Source organism: Monopterus albus, unplaced genomic scaffold, assembly GCF_001952655.1.
Source record: "Monopterus albus unplaced genomic scaffold, M_albus_1.0 scaffold226.1, whole genome shotgun sequence".
Classification (NCBI taxonomy): Eukaryota; Metazoa; Chordata; class Actinopteri; order Synbranchiformes; family Synbranchidae; genus Monopterus; species Monopterus albus.
Window position 1 is genome coordinate 614,900 of NW_018128106.1, and position 17,576 is coordinate 632,475.

Consider the following 17,576-nt stretch of genomic DNA (forward strand, 5'->3'; position numbering starts at 1 on the left):
GTTCATTTTCCCCATTTAATAACAGTCCAACAGTTCACAAGACTATCTGTAGAAAGCCCAACCTGTGATATGCTGCAGACAGGAGTCAGTCAATTTGCTACAGGAAGCAAGGTTGAGGTACTGGAGTTTAACCAGGCTGGACAGGACTGACAGGCCAGAGTCTAGACAGAACAAGTTCAGGAGATTAAGATGAAACTTGTTCCAAAAGGTTTACACAGGGAAAAAACATAAGTGAGAAATAGTCTAGAAACTATATTGCAGGATAAAATGCTATACCGGTGATGAGAGGTGAGTTGACCAGGCTCAGATGTTTCAGTGCTGTGAATGCCCTTAACTGCCGTAGGAGCTCGTTGGTGGAGTAAGGGTAGCAGTTAAGAACAAACTTCTGCAACGGACAGCCAAAGAAGAGCTCCAGGCTGCGTGGACGTAGGAGCCTTTCCTGAGCCATGTAGTTGAGCAGAATCTCTGCCAGCTCTGGGGTCAGGCAGGCCAGACTGCTGCTGTACTGCATACTGGGAGCTGAGAGTGCAGAGACAGAGCCAAGAATGACCACGGCGAGTAAGGAAAGCAACGAGACACATTTTCTAGAATTTCTGGATACCCTATGTGGGCTCTCACCAGTCATGAGGTGGACTGTTGCACGGGTACTCAAGGCACATAGGGATGGCACGCTTGGTGTCCTAAAGGGTCTTTTAGGTGGTGATGGCTGTCCCTGTGAGGCACAGGCATCTTCCTGCTGTGCAGCTCTTTGAAAACGCTCCACCGCAGCCAGACCTGCAGCTACAGGTGCCATCCGATCTGCATCCTCAGGCTCTGCTGGAGGTTCCCTGAAACATGCAAGCAATTGTTTTTCAATTTACTATAATTTGAACATACATAGAAAATGCTTTGTGGTAGAGATATTTTTGCAACTGAAATATGTCAACAACTATTTGATGACATTTAATACAGTGGTTTAATATGCATGGTTCCCAGAAGAGGTTTTTCCCTAGTGCCACCATGAGGTGGCATCTGTGGTTAATGTGAGATTGCCTGAAGAAATCACAATTCACACATTACATTGGGGCCAGTCTGTCTAGGCACCCACCTGAGTCGATTGCCTTGCTCTGGCCACTGATGCCTGGGCTCAAATCCTCCTTGAATCCTGTTGTCCGGAAACAAAGGCAGCCTTGGGATTTCTGTGAAAATTACACAAGTGACAATTGTAATCCATTAGGATATTCTAAGAGCACCAAGCGGAAACTAAAATAGTCAGATTACGCCTGTTAGGGGAAGAGGGGAAACAAGCAAAATGTAATTCAAAAGAGGGATGATGTGCTGCATCAACTGCAGACACAGGGAGCAGTACCATGAAGCAAGTGAGGGGGGTCTTCCTCTCCAACTTCTATGCCAGCCGCATCCTCAGGAGCCAACCTCTGTCCACGACCTGTTGAGCACCAGGAATGTCGCTCATTGACTAAACAGCTTTAAATCATAGTCAACATTGTATTATGATGAAATATTTCCTATTTCTATGTTAACTAACAGAAGTATGTAATACCTACCCCAGAAGTGAGATGGCCCGGAGAGCGAATTACCAACTCCAGGGATCCCTGCAAAATTAACTGCCTCCTCCCACAGCTGGTTGGGTAGTGGAGGGGGTAGAACAAGGTCCTGACCTTCTGCCCTCTCCAAGACAGGGATATGAGGCTGAGGTGGAGCAGCACTTGGAGATGGCTCATTCTGTCCTAGTGATGATGGAGCTGCATGACTTGGAGGATCCTGAGGTGTCTCCGGAGGAGTAGTCTGAATGCATAGCGCCGCGTTGGGTGTGAGGCCAAGAGAGCGCAGCGAGCAAGCAAGCTCGGCTTCCCCAAAGCATTTACGAGGGAAACTCTGGAGGAGAGAAAATGAGGGTAGGGATGGGTGACGTCCAGTGATGTGCTCCACGACGCTGCGCAAAGGGGCATCAGCTGGGAAGCGTTCACGCACTGACTCACCAGATGGCAGCCGAATCTGTATCAAAACACAAAAACATGGTTTAAACAACTGAATTCTATAATTTGATTTTCCTAGTTTATAATAATTATTACAATTTATAATTCACAGATATGTCATCAATAATTACAGCTCTTCACAGCCTCACCATGAGAAAGCAGTTGTTATCCACATTTGTCTGAATCTTTCCGCCAAGCTTCTGATCTTGACCACTGGGAGGACACATCTCCGTGACAGCATTGGTCTGAGTCTTCTCCTGCAAAGTCCTCCGATCCTCAGCTATCCGCTTTAACACCGACTCCCGCTCCTGACAGTACAAAACACATAAGATGCGCTCTTTTAAGATGAAGAATCAGACAGATTTTCTCTCTGCCTGATCACCATCAGAGTGGTAGTCTGGCCTAGTTAGCACTGTTTGGGACCAGATGTCCTTATAGCAGCACTGCTGACCTGTTTCTTTTGTCTTCTCTCTGCTCTGACTTCCTGAACAGCACGTTGTCTTTCTTGCTCAGAAAAGTCGGTCTTGTCTTGTTTGATGCGTGACTCAAGTGGGAGTGGTTCTGGGCACAGGATGCATGATTGAGTCAGTGTCAGCCCCAATGAGAGGCATGCTGTTACAAAGTCATAATCTAATCTAATGACATTATGACTTTGAATCATAAACTATCCAGTCCTTCAGGCTTATACTGTCTTACCCAAACTCAGTATCTGTAAAGTAAGTAACTGATACTGTATAGTCGAACTTCTTGGCACCCTACCTCGGCTTTCGGTGGCCGATGTATGTGACCCTGAAGTCCCTGCTGCCTCTTTGGGTGGGTTGAAAGCAGAAAATGCTGTTTCAGCTGACTGTGATGCTGACTTTAACAGCGTGTGTCGTGGATACTGACCCTGTAAGAGCCTATCAACACATGAGAGAGGGACACAGAATTGACACCATCATCTTTTAGAAGCTAAAATGATATTATTGAATGGTAGTAACCACATGGTGTTGAGAAAAACTGCTGGGTCAACTCACCACTCAGCTGCCTCCGGTACAGAAAAATTCCCCGCCTGCACTGCTGCCTGGATCTGTTCCTCTGTGAAACCCATCTCACTGAGGATGAGGATTAACTCCCCAATAGTCTGCAAAACAAAATCAAATGCAGAACACTGAGCAGCTGTCTAACAAATCAAAAAGACAGGCAAACAAGGACTCGGTTCCAGTTTTACTACTGCCTTGTCTGGTGGGAAAATTTTACAGTACGTATAATTTTGTTATGAATACAAGGATTTACACTATGGGCTGCAACTTGGGCCTGATAGCCTTAATAGTTCATTTTTGCAGTGTACCATTAGATGTACTGATAACTATCACTGAATTAATTTGATATTGAATAATCTTAAAAAAATATATTCTCAAGCAAGTTCTGAAGTCTACCTGCACCGTTTTTTCCGTTTGTGAATACAATCCACGTCTTAACTAAAATGAATAACAGCTACTGATACAATTAACTATGTTTTACCATGGACTGCAAATTGACATATGTTTCTCACTGTGCGTCTTTCAGTGAATCTAGACGGGACTGACCTGCTATTAAACTCTTGATTTCTAAGTTAGTTTGTGAAGTTTCTTATAGTTGGTTAGCCTGTGTCCGGGTAAATACAGCAATCCTAAATTAACTCGGCGAACTTAATTTAAGCAAAAGATCACAAGTTAACTTTCCGTTAACGCTAGGTATGTTGTAACGCCTTTGTTACAGTGAAGGCAGTCAACAAACAACGTTAGCATAGCCGCTAATAGTTAGCCGAGGCTAAAGCTAAGGCAGCTAGCAGGCTCATATTTTTGTGAGGTTTTGACAGCGTCATGTCAAGGGAAGATCCTTCATTTGCAGCTTACCGGAGAGTCAGCAGAACTCATTCCGTTGTTTGACGTTACTGTAGAGAAAACAAAGTGGAAGTGACATTAATTAGCAACTTTGTTGACTTCCTGGTTGGTTCAACAGTACAACCTGCTAGGCTATGCTCCTCCCCTCAGACTTGTACGTTGACAGATTAACTCTTCTTCTTCTTCTTTTATTTAATGGCTGGTGGCATCCAACGTTAAGAAGTATTACTGCCACCTACTATATTGACAGATTATCGACAAGAAACCAACTTATCAATACTGCGGAGCTTTTCTCCAACCAGGCAGCGGCGAACAAATCCAGTCTTCTGCTCAGTGAGTGGCGGGTCCAACCACTGCTCTCATGTGACTGTCTATAAAGATAACCTATAGACCTATAGGCTGCTCTCCAACAATAACCTTAACCATCTAACGTTATGTCCAAACAATTCCCTTTATTTAGTTCGTGGACCTAGACTGGTATGTCAAAATGAAATTAGAAGAGACAGGTAGCCTAATTATAACCAGATTATATATAGGGCACAATGAATGTAACACAGTAGAGAAACATCCAACTGGATTTGAAGTTGTCAGAATTTAGAAACTGCTGAAGGCTGTAAAGTGTACACAGCATAACGGAAAAATATGGTAAGCGTACTCAGTAGGCATGAAGTATTAGGATTAAAAATCATACTGGATTGTATGGGGCAAAGCAGAAAAACTTTGATCACTTTCCTATAAGACTAACTGGACTGATCAACAGAATCTAACAAACTGGAAACTGTGGGAGGACAGTGAACCCAGAAGATGGCAATAATGCAACATCTGGAATGCCAGATGTCAAAAAAATCTCCAAAGAAGAAGAAAATTAATCTTAATAGCAAGCCAACAGTAGGGGTCACTCTTTCTCCGTGCATAATGTTAACTGTAAGGTAGAGCATACTGATGTGGCTTTTTGCACAATGCATACTGTAATTTACTACTGGCAAAATGTTAAAATATTATTGTCCCAGACAGTTTTAGCAACATATTGTGCAGAATGTTTAGACACTAGAAGTAAAGGCTACTTTCAAAAATAATGCCATATAATTATTAGTTCACTTGGTGGAAAGTGCACTAAACTGAACCTAATTGCCCTGATTCTTTAAAAAGTAGGAATATTACAGTAGCCTATAAAATACTCTTACAGGTGAAAGTCCTGTATTCAAAATGCTGCTTAAATAAAAGTACAAAATATTGAGTAGCTGAGTAGCTTGTGAATTTTCCACTGCGATCGGTAAAGTCTTATGATTACATTGGGCTTTGTTGTATTAACTTGATTTTAAAAAGCAACCCAAGCTATCAATCAAATGTAATGGAGTAAAAAGTACAATGTTTGCCTCTAAAATACAACTAATGGAAGTATGAAGTAGCAGAAAATAAAACAGGTCGTTCGAAATTTTAATTAAGTGCAGTATTTGAGTTACTTTCAACCTGCTTAATCATCAATAATTTATCAGAATTATTGATAATTAGTTTTCTTTTGATTGCTTGATTGTCTGGTTAATAGATTTTTTTCTGTAGAATGAGGGTAATAGTGAATATGAAAGATTGTTGAGCTCTTTAAACTGCGCTTTAACATTTCTGATAAAGCCACTTGAGCAGCCTAACTTACATCCTGTGTCCTCATTTTGCGATTCAAATGTCAGATCACGTTTTAGAGAAACTTTTCCGAGACATTATGGTAAATAATTAACAAACGCTTTCACTGATGTTTTCTGGTTATGTTAGAGACCGTGGGCATGACGATGCCTTCCTTCAGGCCTTCAATAGAAATATGAATCATCAAATACGCACGCGCAGCAACATCTGTCGGAACATAACGACAAGCTCGCTGAAATTAATCGAGTAACATCGGAATTTCATCGATGCTGACTTTAAAGTAAAGGCAAAGTCTATATCCATGTAAATCTAGATGTGTGTCAAGCTGTTATGTTTGGTATGCTTTATGTCTGGCCACAGACATGTAAAAAACACTTCTAAGTCTCATGGACTGAGACACCATGTAATTTGTAATCTTTGAGATCTCTTCTGTCTCTTTTTAGTAATTTTGTCTCTTTTGCTTTGCATCTCTTTCTTCTTGTTTTGTGGCTTTTGCTGTCCTAGTAATTTCATAGTCCTCCTATTGGCATGACACTCTGTTCAAGGGGCCCCCTTGAGCCCTAAGCCTGTACTTAGGCCCCTTCAGTAATCCATCCATGCCTTTACTTTTGATACTTTCAGTACATTTTGCCAAGAAAATGTATATACTTTTACTTAAAAAAGATTTTGTATCCAGAACCTCTACAGTAATAGAGAATTCTGAAGATATGGTGATGGTACTTTTTAGAGGTGGAAAGTAATGAAGTGCCTACATTTACTCAAGTACTGAGGTATCTGTACTTTACTTGAATATTTTCATTTTCTGCTACTTCACTACATGTTAGAGACAAATATGGTACTTTTTATTGCACTACATTTATTTGATAACTTGTTAGTTTTAATAAAACAAAATACAGTGTAATCATAACAATTTATTGATCCTGCTGGGAAATGTACAAGCTATACATTGTTATGGAAATCAATAAAGAGGCTTTGAAGTTGTCTTTGTGTGGTTTATTAACCAATCGGATAACATCATAAACACAATACCAGTATCTTGATGGATCAGTAGGTCATCCAGAGCAAAGAGTCAGTGAGTGACAAAAGAAAGAAGTAACAGTCAGGCTTTGTATAATGCTGGTCAGCTGTCGCACCATTAGCTGGAACCAATCAGAAGTGTGTTATAGGTATGTGTCCTTCAATATGCACCTTTTGAGATTAGGCATCTGGGCCCAGACAGTTAGACTTTGCTTGCAACAGGCTGTGTGTGTGTGTGTGTGGCAGCTGAGACTGGATCTGAGCATGTGTATGAAGTGTCCATGTGTGTGTCTAAATACTGAACCTGTGTGGAATGTCTGGGAGAGAAAATTAGACATAAGGTTAAGTAGTACAAATATATAGACAGCATGAGTATTTATATTTCCATTACATGTGTTCCATTACACACAGTTACACAGTATGATAGTTAACATTGGCTCTACCTTTACCAGCTGCAATCCTAAAAAGATGTAAACAATAATGCATTAATAATTATAATCAAAAATGTGATATTAATGTTAAATGTGCCATTCTGCATGTTTTGGTACTAGTATATTTTGATGCTATAAGGCTAATTTAGGACTTTTATATAAGCCACATTTTGAATACTTGTCACGGAGTATTTTTACACTGTGATACTGCTATTTTTACTAGGTAAAGAGTCTGAGTAGCCTTCCCTCACTGCTGGTGAAGACTTTTAATTTGAAACGTTTCACCGGATGTGAGCGTGTTTTCACTATAGCGAATTGACACCGGGAGATCAGTTCCGTCAGAGCGAGTTGAGGCGCGTATCAGCCACTGGTGAACAAAATAACCCAACTCTGTGTAATTTTAAGCATCACAAGGATTTCTCTTAGTGAAAACGCGTGTCTGCTTTGAACCTGCGTTTTTCTGGAGTTCGTTGACTTGTTTCGACTGCTGACTGATTTTCCTGTGAAGAGGCGGCATTGACAGCCGGTGTAACTGCCACACATGCACTGAAGTGGTCCGCTGCTGCTGGTGGAGAAATTTCATTCCCGGCTTGTTAACAAGGTAATGAAAAAGTGAGGTAGATGTAACTAGTAGAAATGTGTCAGGACTGTGAGTTTTGTTGTAGTTAAAGCGTCTCTCTCGACTGGCTCAGGGGCTAAGTTAGTTAATGTTAGACGGAGGAGTTCCTCGTCCTAGCACGCTAGCTGTTACTCCTCTAGACAGCGTGATGGATGAGCTAGTCCGCAGCGAAGTCTTGAGTAACTGAACGAGGCATTCAACAGGGCAGCGTGGAGACCAAAGGTGTGGTGAGCTTTACTCATCATTTATTTAGTCATTCATTCATTCATTCATTCATTGCTCACTGGCACAACAGCTGCATTGCCATGGTGTTACATGACTAGTTTAAAAAGATGTACCATTAGCAAAGTGTATAGATCATAGACAGTCAGTGGCGTGGAAGGTAGAAGTAGGACTGGTACTGTAAGTCGGTTCATCTGTTTATTTATTTATTTATTTTTTTGTTGAAGCAATAACTAGTTTAAAATGTCAGAAAATGGTGAAAAATGCCCATGGTGAGCCTCCTTCAGATTGCATGTTTCCTTCAAAGTGTCCAAAATGCTAATCAATGACATTTAAAATTGCACACAGTACTGAAAAACAGAAGACTATATATTTGAAACGAGATGCATTTTTGCTTAATGCTTAAAGATGAACTTACATTTTACACATTCCCCCCACCCCACCCCACACACACCCAAATGACTCTGCTGTCTACAGCTCTTTTGTTGTTATTCCAGTTTTTCTACCCCTAAATTAATCCCTCCTGTGACCTAGCACAGGTTATAAGAAACGTGAGCAGTCATGTCAAGCATCTGCACCTCACATCGGCTAAAAGTCCAAAACAGTGGCTGCCAGAGTGAAGATGTGACACAATCTTTTGCACAGAGAGAGTGAGACAAACCGAGAGCAGAAGCCATGGTTAACATTGGTTTGACCTTTTGACATGGAGAGGGTTAAACGCATCCACAGGACTAAGATTTGATTCGGATGTGGTGCTCTTCCTTCTGGATGTGTTAGCATTTTGTTATGGTAAAATTAGCAACCTATCTATGATTTTAATTTCAGAGTAATTCAGGCTTTGTGTAACATTAGTGCTTTGTGTCACATTTGCAGTAACCAGAGAGTTCTACTGGACTGACTTGTTATCACTAGCTTCAGACTGGAGGCTGCGTTTTGTACAATTTGTCACAACCAGACATTTATAGTTTACATCGTCACAAGGAAATAGGAGGTGATGGGGGACAAACAACGGTTAGGAGTGGCGTTTCAGTTTGTTATGAGTCTCACTAGACCTTAGTGGCTGAGAAGAAATTAGGTAGAGCCATTAGTCAGTCAGCAGAAAATTAATCAGAAATGATTTTGATAATCAATAAATTGATTTGAGTATTTCTTTTTAAAGAAAGCATGACAAAAATATCTGTCTCTAACTTATGAAATGTGTATGTTGTGTGTATGTGTTGCCATTGCCTTGGATACTGTTTTTGTACTCACTGGTCAGGTTCTCTATTCAGAAACCAAATTAAAGATGGAGAGACAGGAAAAAAACTCATTTGGCATGAAAGTCAGAATTTAGGACATTTATCTTGCTCACATGTTCCATGACAGGAAAGGACTAACATAAAAACTGTGAGCCACACCTTAATCTAATCTGGACTCAATTTATATCTATTGATTAAATGTTGGATTGCTTCAACACTAGTTGTAGCTTTATGAAGAATCAGTTAATCCCTGTAAACTTTAACTGTTGATTATTTGTGCCACTGACCCATTCAACACCCTCTTCTGGATCCCTCCAGCCCCCCCAGTTTGGGAACAACGTGCCAGAATTGTTTCTCTCTCATGTGACTAATAGATGTTAGGACAGGCCCTCTGGCAGGATAGAGGAAGGATATGTCTCCTCTGCTGACTCACCACTATCATCTCCATGTGCGTTCCAGGTTGTGTGAAGATATATTTTATTTAGATATAAAGCCAAGACACACAATAAAGCGATTATCTTTGAGATTATTAAATCTAGATTAAAAGACAAAGTCTGACATTTTTCTCTTGGCGACTCTGACCTTGTTTCCTTGTTTGAGAAAAATGCACTGTCAGATTCCAGAGCTGTTCTGCCTCTTTTGTCTCATAGTCCTGTGCGGTGCTTGAGCGCATCAGATAGACCCATATTTTTCCTTTGGTCACTGTCACAGCTTTTATTTGTTTTCCTTTGCCTCAGTGAAATACGCCAAGCAGACCTTTGTGAAGTGGTTTTTGCCAACAGCAGTCTGTGTGCAGTTCCATATTCCTACTATAAATTCCCTAGTCATGCAGAAGAGAAGGAAAATAAAATAATAAGTTTAAAAAAAAAACTTCATGGCCTCTTGGTTCTTCATGTTTATTTTAGCTTCCCCTCTGCAGATAAAGAAAGACAATATCCTACTACTACTATTATCCTCCTTATTCTAAACTAAGCACCATTATGTTGGGTGTCTTTACTATTAGTCAGAATTGTAGAGCCATGTTGTCTACAGTTCTTTTGTCTTGCTTGGCTGTTTCTTTTTTTTTTCCTAGCCTACTAAGTTGCATTTAATTATCATTAAGCGCTTTGGCATTAAACCCCATTAAGCTGTCTGCAGTCTCTTTCAACATCTAATTATACACTCAACTACATAAGATGTGAACAGGCATACTTTCTACATCTGCCACACCCACCTTCATTGTTGTTATTCATTCCCATGTGGATATACAGGATGTGCTCATTCTCATTCCTTTTCTCAGTCTTTAATAGCAAAGCGTGTGCTTTCTGCCACTCAAACATAATCACATTTTCTCAGAAAATGGATAAATGGCTGATGTGTGTTTGACTCTAGTATAGGATTTTATGCTTTTGTTTGGGTTCTGGGAGTGGTGGGGTTGTTTTCTTGTCTCAGTCTGAGTCTCATGAGAGTAAATACAGTTATTGCAACAGCACCAGGTCAAAGCTCTGCAGTTAGGCTACTACATTTCTGTGAGAACACTGCTTTACCTTTTGTGCAGCTGGTATATCCTGAGCTGCCCTGGATAGAGTCATGGAGGCAGAGGAGCTGGAACGTTAGTCCACCCCGTGGAGGTTGGTTGTAGGGGATTTGTAGCCAAGTCAGCTGTCTCTCTGCTAGGTGAGTTAGGTATAAAAGGGCGGTGTCTAAGACAAGTAATTAGTAATCTATCTGATGGTGCAGCAAGATCCAGTGAGTTGCTGTGGTGCAGAAGAAAAGTGTATGAATGGGGTAATAATAGGTAAGTGATTTATAAATGGCAACATATATGAGGATTATGCCTGTTAAGCTGAAGTAAACTAGCACAGAAGGACAGGCTTAGTAAAACTGTTTGATACACGCAGCAGGCTTGAGGCCTACGTTTTGGTGTTAGCATGAGCATGCTAACACAAGTGCATAGAACAAGTTTGTCTGGTTTGTTGGAATGAATACTAACAGAGGGTGGTTTCTAATGCTGTATAAAAGGAAGGAGATGTCCGGCTAGTTATCTGGTGAGCTATTAGAAATGCTTGGTGGTTTGAACAGCAGTTGAAATGTTTGTTAGTGCTAGTGACTGTTTGGTAACAGTTAGTCTGAATTAGCCTGAGTAGATGAAGGGTTGTGTTGGGTGTGTGGGTGCAGGTATGGGGTGGAGGTTGTTCTGGGAAGGTGGAACACACTGTTGAGCCTTCTTGGCGTCATGGGCCCAACTCAACGAAACACCAGTTAGTGAGAGGGTGCCCACCTGATGACCCTGTAGACCTGTCTTCACTCCTGCACCTCCTAGACTGGCATAATTTTTTTAGTGGCTTAGAATTTGTAGAATCTCTTTGGCAGCAGGTACATTCATCCATCCCTCAGTTCTTGCCAGTCTTCCTGTCCTTGCTGCTGAGAAGCCCTCCCAAAGTGTGATGTTGGCATCACCATACTTTACCACAGGGATGTTATTATCCAGGTGATGAGCAGTGCCTGGTGTTCACCAGACATAGTGCTAACTAAGGCCTTTCATGTCTAAATAATTAGGCACATCTCATGGAAAATTACAGCAAACAGGTTGCGCCTGACACAGATCTTTCTCAAGATCCTGTAACATTTACCACTCAGTTTATTTATAAAGACAAAGAGATGTGGTGACGTAGGGTATTTAACAGTGAGCAATGCATAGGGATGCCCATGGGGACACTAGAGCTTTCTAATGGCATTGAAAAAGAAATGATTCAGTCTGGAAAAGTCCTGTCTGTTTGATACCCAGTACGCTTCATAAAGTTAGTGTTCGCATGCATTGGAAAACCTTTTAGATTTGTTTCTATTTCAAAATGTGTTTTGGCCTCCTCCATACACCACAGGCCTCTTCAAGGTATGAAAATTCTTGACTGGTGATTGTATTTTCTTTTCTGGAGAAGAGAACAATGGGCAGACCTTATGTAAACTGTTTTTTTGCCCCCTTTAATCCCCCTTCACCGCAAAGACAGGTGCCGCCTTAGCAGTCAGCACACTCTGAATCCTAAAGCCTGGCACAAAGAATGAGATAAAGATGGTATAGATTGACCAAGTGCAGCTGTTAGCTGTGTGAGACTGGACCTGTTCCAGTGCTGCATGCACATAACTGAGCACAGTCATGCTGAAGTTAAAATCCTGCCAATCCCTAAGTGAAGTTAATGGCCACTGGGCTGTGAAGAGAGACGTCTGCATGTTGAAAGGCTCAGGACGTGGCTGGGTGACTTTAAAACTGCTTAGCTATTTCAGGCTAAAGCACTCAGGCACAGCTCTCAACATATTGTACACCAGGGACAAAATCCCAGAGAGATCCATAAACAGGGGCAGCTGTGAGAGGTATACAGCTCCATCGAGGCCATCCTTTGCATCAGCAGGTTGCACTGGGGTGCTGAACAGGGTTCTGGTGAATTTCTGTCCTTTCAAGTTTTGAAGGATTGAAATGAGGCTGCACAGTTGTTACTCCTTACAGTCACCCGTTGACGTGCCCTGCTGTTCTCCTTGACGTTTGTCCTGGGTTGCACTACTTGATTGTGTTTTTCTTTGTGTCTAGGACTACGGCCTAGGAGATTTGTTTTAGACTTGAAGGGGGAGAAAAATAACAGGAAGCTGCAGGGAGAGTTTCCAAGCTGTTAAGATTTTAGATAAAAGCTAGAAAAACTTAATGCAGGGTGTTATTGTCTAAAAATGTCAAACTCGTTCACGCTTCAAAATTAAAATATCACAAAACATCAAGAATGAGAACTGTCTGTGTAGGTTAAGTGCATTTGTCTGTTGGTCGTGATCAAAAATAAGTTGTCATTCGCTCTTGCACACATGAAGTCACACCCTTTTTTTTTTTTTTTTTTTTTAAATAGTTGACCACAGTGGATAATGCTATTATCAGGCACTGTTGGTATTGAGGAAAGCCCCAGACTTTGAACTGTACTTCAATTTTAGCAGCTTGTGGCTTTGACTGTGTTTCTTCTACCCGCAGACGTGCATGTGACTCCACCGTGAGCCCACATCCCTGGGGACAAACAATTATACTTGCACACATGCAGACTCACGCTCCTCCTGAGGTTGGATATTTCTTTGAGCTCTAAGGCTTATGTAAGCTGATGTGGAATGCAGCACTTGATTATTTGGTGGACGTGTAAGTAACCAGTTTAGATCACAGAACCATTCTTTGTTCGCTGCAAAACACAATCTAGCAGCTTTTATGACTTTAAGCAGGATTAAATGTGTAATAGTGTTGATTCCTCCATGACATGTTAAGTTTTTTTCCCACTGGCAAATACTTTAAGACCTTGTGGGAAAAACTGACCCTATAACTGATACATTTTTCCAGTATGTGATGAAAATCCAGGTGAACTGTAAAATAATGATTAAACTAGATGAACGCCTTTGTAAAACTCAAGGGATAAAGTATGAACATGCCAGGAACCACAGTTATATTAAAAATGACTGCTAGTTAATAATTGAAGACTTTTTAGGCAACGTGTTTTTGCTTTCTCATTAATTTCACAGTGCAAACATATTCACAAATGAATAAACATTCTGTGCAGATTTATAAACATAGCTTCAGAGCTGAAGTTTATGTGAATAGGATTTATTTTGAACCAGAAAAAGTTTAGAGTTACATAGCTTATGTCTGGTTATTTTAGAATATCAATTAATTATTTACCATATTAAAGATGTTCTGAAGCTTCCTGACAAAGTTGCAGTGCCCTTCATGGGATGTAAAGTTGCTCAATGTTCTAAAGAAAGCTGATAGATATTGACTAACTCCTTGTCCTCCAGACAGGATTATTTTACATAAGACAATATTCCTTTGTCTTCATCTGTGGCACGCCCTTTCATGTTGCCCTTGACTTATTGATGTCGAAATTCTCTTCTTACCAGGTAGCCGCCAATTGTCTGTGTGTTTCAACATGAATTTGTGTCACAGCCGTAGATTAAGAAAGACATTGTTATAGGCATTTAAATTCCATGTTATTTTTGTTACTTAAAAAATATTTGCATGCTTACAGCATGGCTGTATAGCAATGTCAGTGTCTTCTGTCCACCACTGTGTTCAAGACTGAAATATCAACATCTTTGAGACTGATTGGAATAAACGTGCAGATACTCACGATCCCCAAAGAATGAATTCTCATGACTTTGGTTATACTCTGGCTTTTCCTCTTGCACAGACATGGAGCTCATGATCAACAACTATTTGATGGCCATGAAATTTGGGTCACACTAAAGCAAACAAACACCAGCATGCAAGCCTTTTCATGGAGACCATGTTAGCATATGCAGACACTAACATTTACATCAACATGTCACACAACTGCTGGTCTTGTTGTAGTAAATGGGATAAATCATTGGGAGTCCCACACAAGGTCGTGTGATAAATCTAAATGTTACAGTCACAAGATGATTCCCAGAGAAGGAAAGCAAAATAAACAAAAATAACATATTGTGATACTAAATGATAATTTTTTTCTATGTTGCCTCTAATCCCTGCTTTTTGTGAATTACTGGGTAACTGTACTTCTTCAGGAATCTATCTACAAGTCATTTGATTAAAGTCAGGAAAATAACTCGTTAATAGGGATAGGACGATATGTCTTTCTCGATACGATTCGATGCACGATATGTTGTGTATGATTTGATTCAGTCACAATACAGTTAAAAATTCAATGATAGTGTATGGCTAGCTGTGAAATACTTGTACTTTATTCCTCTTTTCCTTTTCTAGCACTGGTTTGATTATGTAAAGAGCAACCAGATTTATTGACATACATTCTGTATGAGGTCACTGGTGTTTTGTATGGCTATATATTGAATTTTGATAGATTGTCCCATCCTTACTCATTTGTTAAAGTGTTTGCCACTTTTAAACATTTGCAGGCAAAGAGTTGCAAATAAACATGGCTTTCTTTTAATAGTCACAAGCCAAAAGGTCTGAGGGCTACAACATGCAAAAATACTGTTTGTGTTTGTTTTGGGACAAATACTGATCAGTGGGAAATTTCCGCCTTTAACTTGGGGTCATTTGTGAGTGTGTGTGTGTGTGTGTGTGACAGACAGAGGTGTGTGTGTGTCAGAGCAGTGACTCTGACTCAGTGTTGAATGGGTCCTGGAGTCACATGGCTACTTGTCAGCAGGCTGGAGGCGGAAACATAATTCTGTGGAGGAAGGCTGCTGTTATCAGTCGGCGTGTGTTCTGACAGAGCAATCAGGTGGCAAGATACTTGACTAGAATGAATGCACACTCCACATCTCTAACTTTCTTTTCTTTTGTCCCTCTCTATTTGTTTTTGTCCTGTAGTCTGATCTTCCCCGAGTCTCTTCACGGCCGAGTTCAGAATTGCACTACAATGTCTGCGGTGGCTTCTCTGCAGTAAGCACACAAAGGTATGGCATGGATCTTTTTCTGTATTTCTTAACCAGTTGTCATGCTTTCAGGTTGACTTATCTGTCTGCTTGTTGTTTATCTGTTTAATTTATTGTTTATGTGGATGAATCCTTAATAAGGTGACCAGAGCTGCTGTTTGTTAGGTCAAGTCTAATCCAACTTAACTGTATTCTCCCTGTTAGTGTTTTAATATACACTCACCAAGCACTTTATTAGGTACACCTGTTTGAATAAACCCAATACATCAGCCCTGTTTTAACACCTTTGACATTCATAATATTTTAGCTGATGTTGCACTGGACTTCCATATATTTTTGTCCTCCCCACTTACAGCTTTGAATCTATTGCAACAGACCTCAGTAATAAACATTAAATTGAATTTGTATATTTACAACAGCTTTACCAAAAACTGAACAGACTGGAACATATGTGACTTGAAGCAGCAGAGCTGAGTCACACTTGGGCTACTAGCCATAATATGGACAAGTGTAAACAAATTCTGCCCGGTTCTAATTTTAGTAGTACAAGCATGCCTTACTGCTGTTATAAATCCTGAATGTATCTTTTTTTTTATTGACTTGCTAACTGCTTCAGTAAATTCAAGTTTGATCATTTATATTTGTATCAAACCACATTAAACTGCTCTCTTCTGTTTATCGGCTCTTGCATGCGTCTTCAGATGATAATGGTGCTGATTCTGTGAATGTTATTACAGCATGTTACTGAGCTAGATTAAATATTATGACCATAAAGTATCCAACAGTGCTGTCTGTCTGCCAAACGGAAACAAATGAATCACTGACTTTCTTGTTTTTTGTAAACCCAATGAAATCTTCCCCCCTTTCATTGTCTTGCTTTTGTAACTACAGGCCTGTGTGTTGGTTGAGGTTCGGACATTATGATCGAGCTTCTATTTCTGAATGGGCACTTTTTTTTTGGCAGTTTGCATACTTTATTGACATGTTCCTTAATTATGCCTTTTTTGATAGAATTTGTGTTTGTGCAGTCTGTGGCTGACACATGTGCCAAGCTGCTGACCGATGTCAGGCCCGGCTCAGCCATCCTGTCAGTGGTTAAAGAAACATGTAGGCTTGTGTTGTGAGTTTGAGTCTGGCTTGTAACCTCCGTCCGGTCAATTGTAACCTTCACTTATAGTATCTTTAACCAAAAAGGTCATACGACATTAAAAGAATTAAGAACAAAATTAGCCTTTTTCAATTACAGACATTAAATTGGCGTTAAAGCTACCTCATTTCTTTTCAGACTAGAGGGTCTAGATTGTGGATACCCGAACCAAGCCCGATGGGGACTGTCAGTTGCTGAGGGTTCGGGCTGGGTTTGGACAGAAATTTAGAAATTATGTTCAGGTCTGGGTCAGGTTCAGACACATACATCAAACTTTAGGCTAGACAGCTGGGGCACTCAAATGTCTGCTTCCATCTAATGATAAGGGGAAAAACACTGTACAAACCCAACTGCGTCAGGCTCCGGTCGGGTTCAGACATTATATAACTTGTCGGGTTCGCACGCCACATCCTCGGGCACAGGTTGGATTTGGAAGGAACAATACATCCTCATCCATGCTCTAAGAGGGTCTGCTGAGACTCAGAACGAACTGGCACGATCATCCACTCTTAATTGCTCTTTGCTCCCATCAGGTCCTGTTTCCTAGCAACAATGTAAACTACAGATGTCTGGATGCGACAACCTGCAAAGTGCATCCTCCAGTTCGAAGTTAATGTTAGCTGACTAACAAGTGAATTAGTCAGTTCAGCGGAACACTCTGGTTCCTGCTAAATGTGATACAAAGCACTAACGTTACACAAAGCTCAAATTACTCCCAAATTCAAATCATATTAATTCAATACAAAGGTGAAACCATGACCATGCTAGGTCGCTAATGTTACCAAAACAAACAGATTAGCTTTAGATGCTAATGCATCCAGAAGGATGGAGGAAAAAAAGAATGGAATAACCAGTTTTAGACATTTTGTGCTGACTAATCACTTCTCTAAGCTCGTAGCAGAGCAGAGCTCTCCTCAACCTTAAATGCTTGTAATGTTCCTTACATTCTTAATAAAAGGTGCAAAGTGATCTTGTCAGAAATTGGCCTGGGTATTTTTATCAGCACTGGAAATTTACAGCACAACAAAGAGACTTTGTCAGGTATGTT

The 17,576-nt window shown here is 40.5% G+C and overlaps 2 protein-coding genes across 6 annotated transcripts in view; one reads left to right on the forward strand and one right to left on the reverse strand.

The window, feature by feature from the left end:
• LOC109971480 (uncharacterized) overlaps positions 1-4,175 on the reverse strand; it is a 6,944-nt gene extending 2,769 nt beyond the window's left edge. Inside the window, exons 1-12 of one of the 2 annotated variants that reach the window (XM_020619751.1) lie at positions 4,112-4,175; positions 3,854-3,891; positions 2,993-3,099; positions 2,736-2,875; positions 2,428-2,537; positions 2,126-2,284; positions 1,545-1,995; positions 1,349-1,426; positions 1,088-1,178; positions 619-827; positions 277-519; positions 63-161 (exon numbers count right to left, since the gene is read on the reverse strand). In XM_020619751.1, the coding sequence (XP_020475407.1) occupies positions 63-161; positions 277-519; positions 619-827; positions 1,088-1,178; positions 1,349-1,426; positions 1,545-1,995; positions 2,126-2,284; positions 2,428-2,537; positions 2,736-2,875; positions 2,993-3,099; positions 3,854-3,874 (1,708 nt within the window). In that variant the 5' untranslated portion in view covers positions 3,875-3,891; positions 4,112-4,175. Of the gene's footprint in view, positions 1-62; positions 162-276; positions 520-618; positions 828-1,087; positions 1,179-1,348; positions 1,427-1,544; positions 1,996-2,125; positions 2,285-2,427; positions 2,538-2,735; positions 2,876-2,992; positions 3,100-3,853; positions 3,892-3,965; positions 4,091-4,111 lie in introns of those variants that run through there. The other variant, XM_020619750.1, reaches the window with a different exon arrangement.
• A 3,059-nt stretch (positions 4,176-7,234) lies between these two features.
• Positions 7,235-17,576, forward strand: part of slc4a2b (solute carrier family 4 member 2b) — a 39,583-nt gene continuing 29,241 nt past the window's right edge. For 2 of the 4 annotated variants that reach the window (XM_020619772.1, XM_020619775.1), the window contains exons 1-2: positions 7,235-7,528; positions 15,317-15,402. The gene's annotated coding sequence lies outside the window, so the exon portion shown is untranslated. Of the gene's footprint in view, positions 7,529-7,607; positions 7,769-13,047; positions 13,151-15,316; positions 15,403-17,576 lie in introns of those variants that run through there. The other 2 variants (XM_020619774.1, XM_020619773.1) reach the window with 2 other exon arrangements.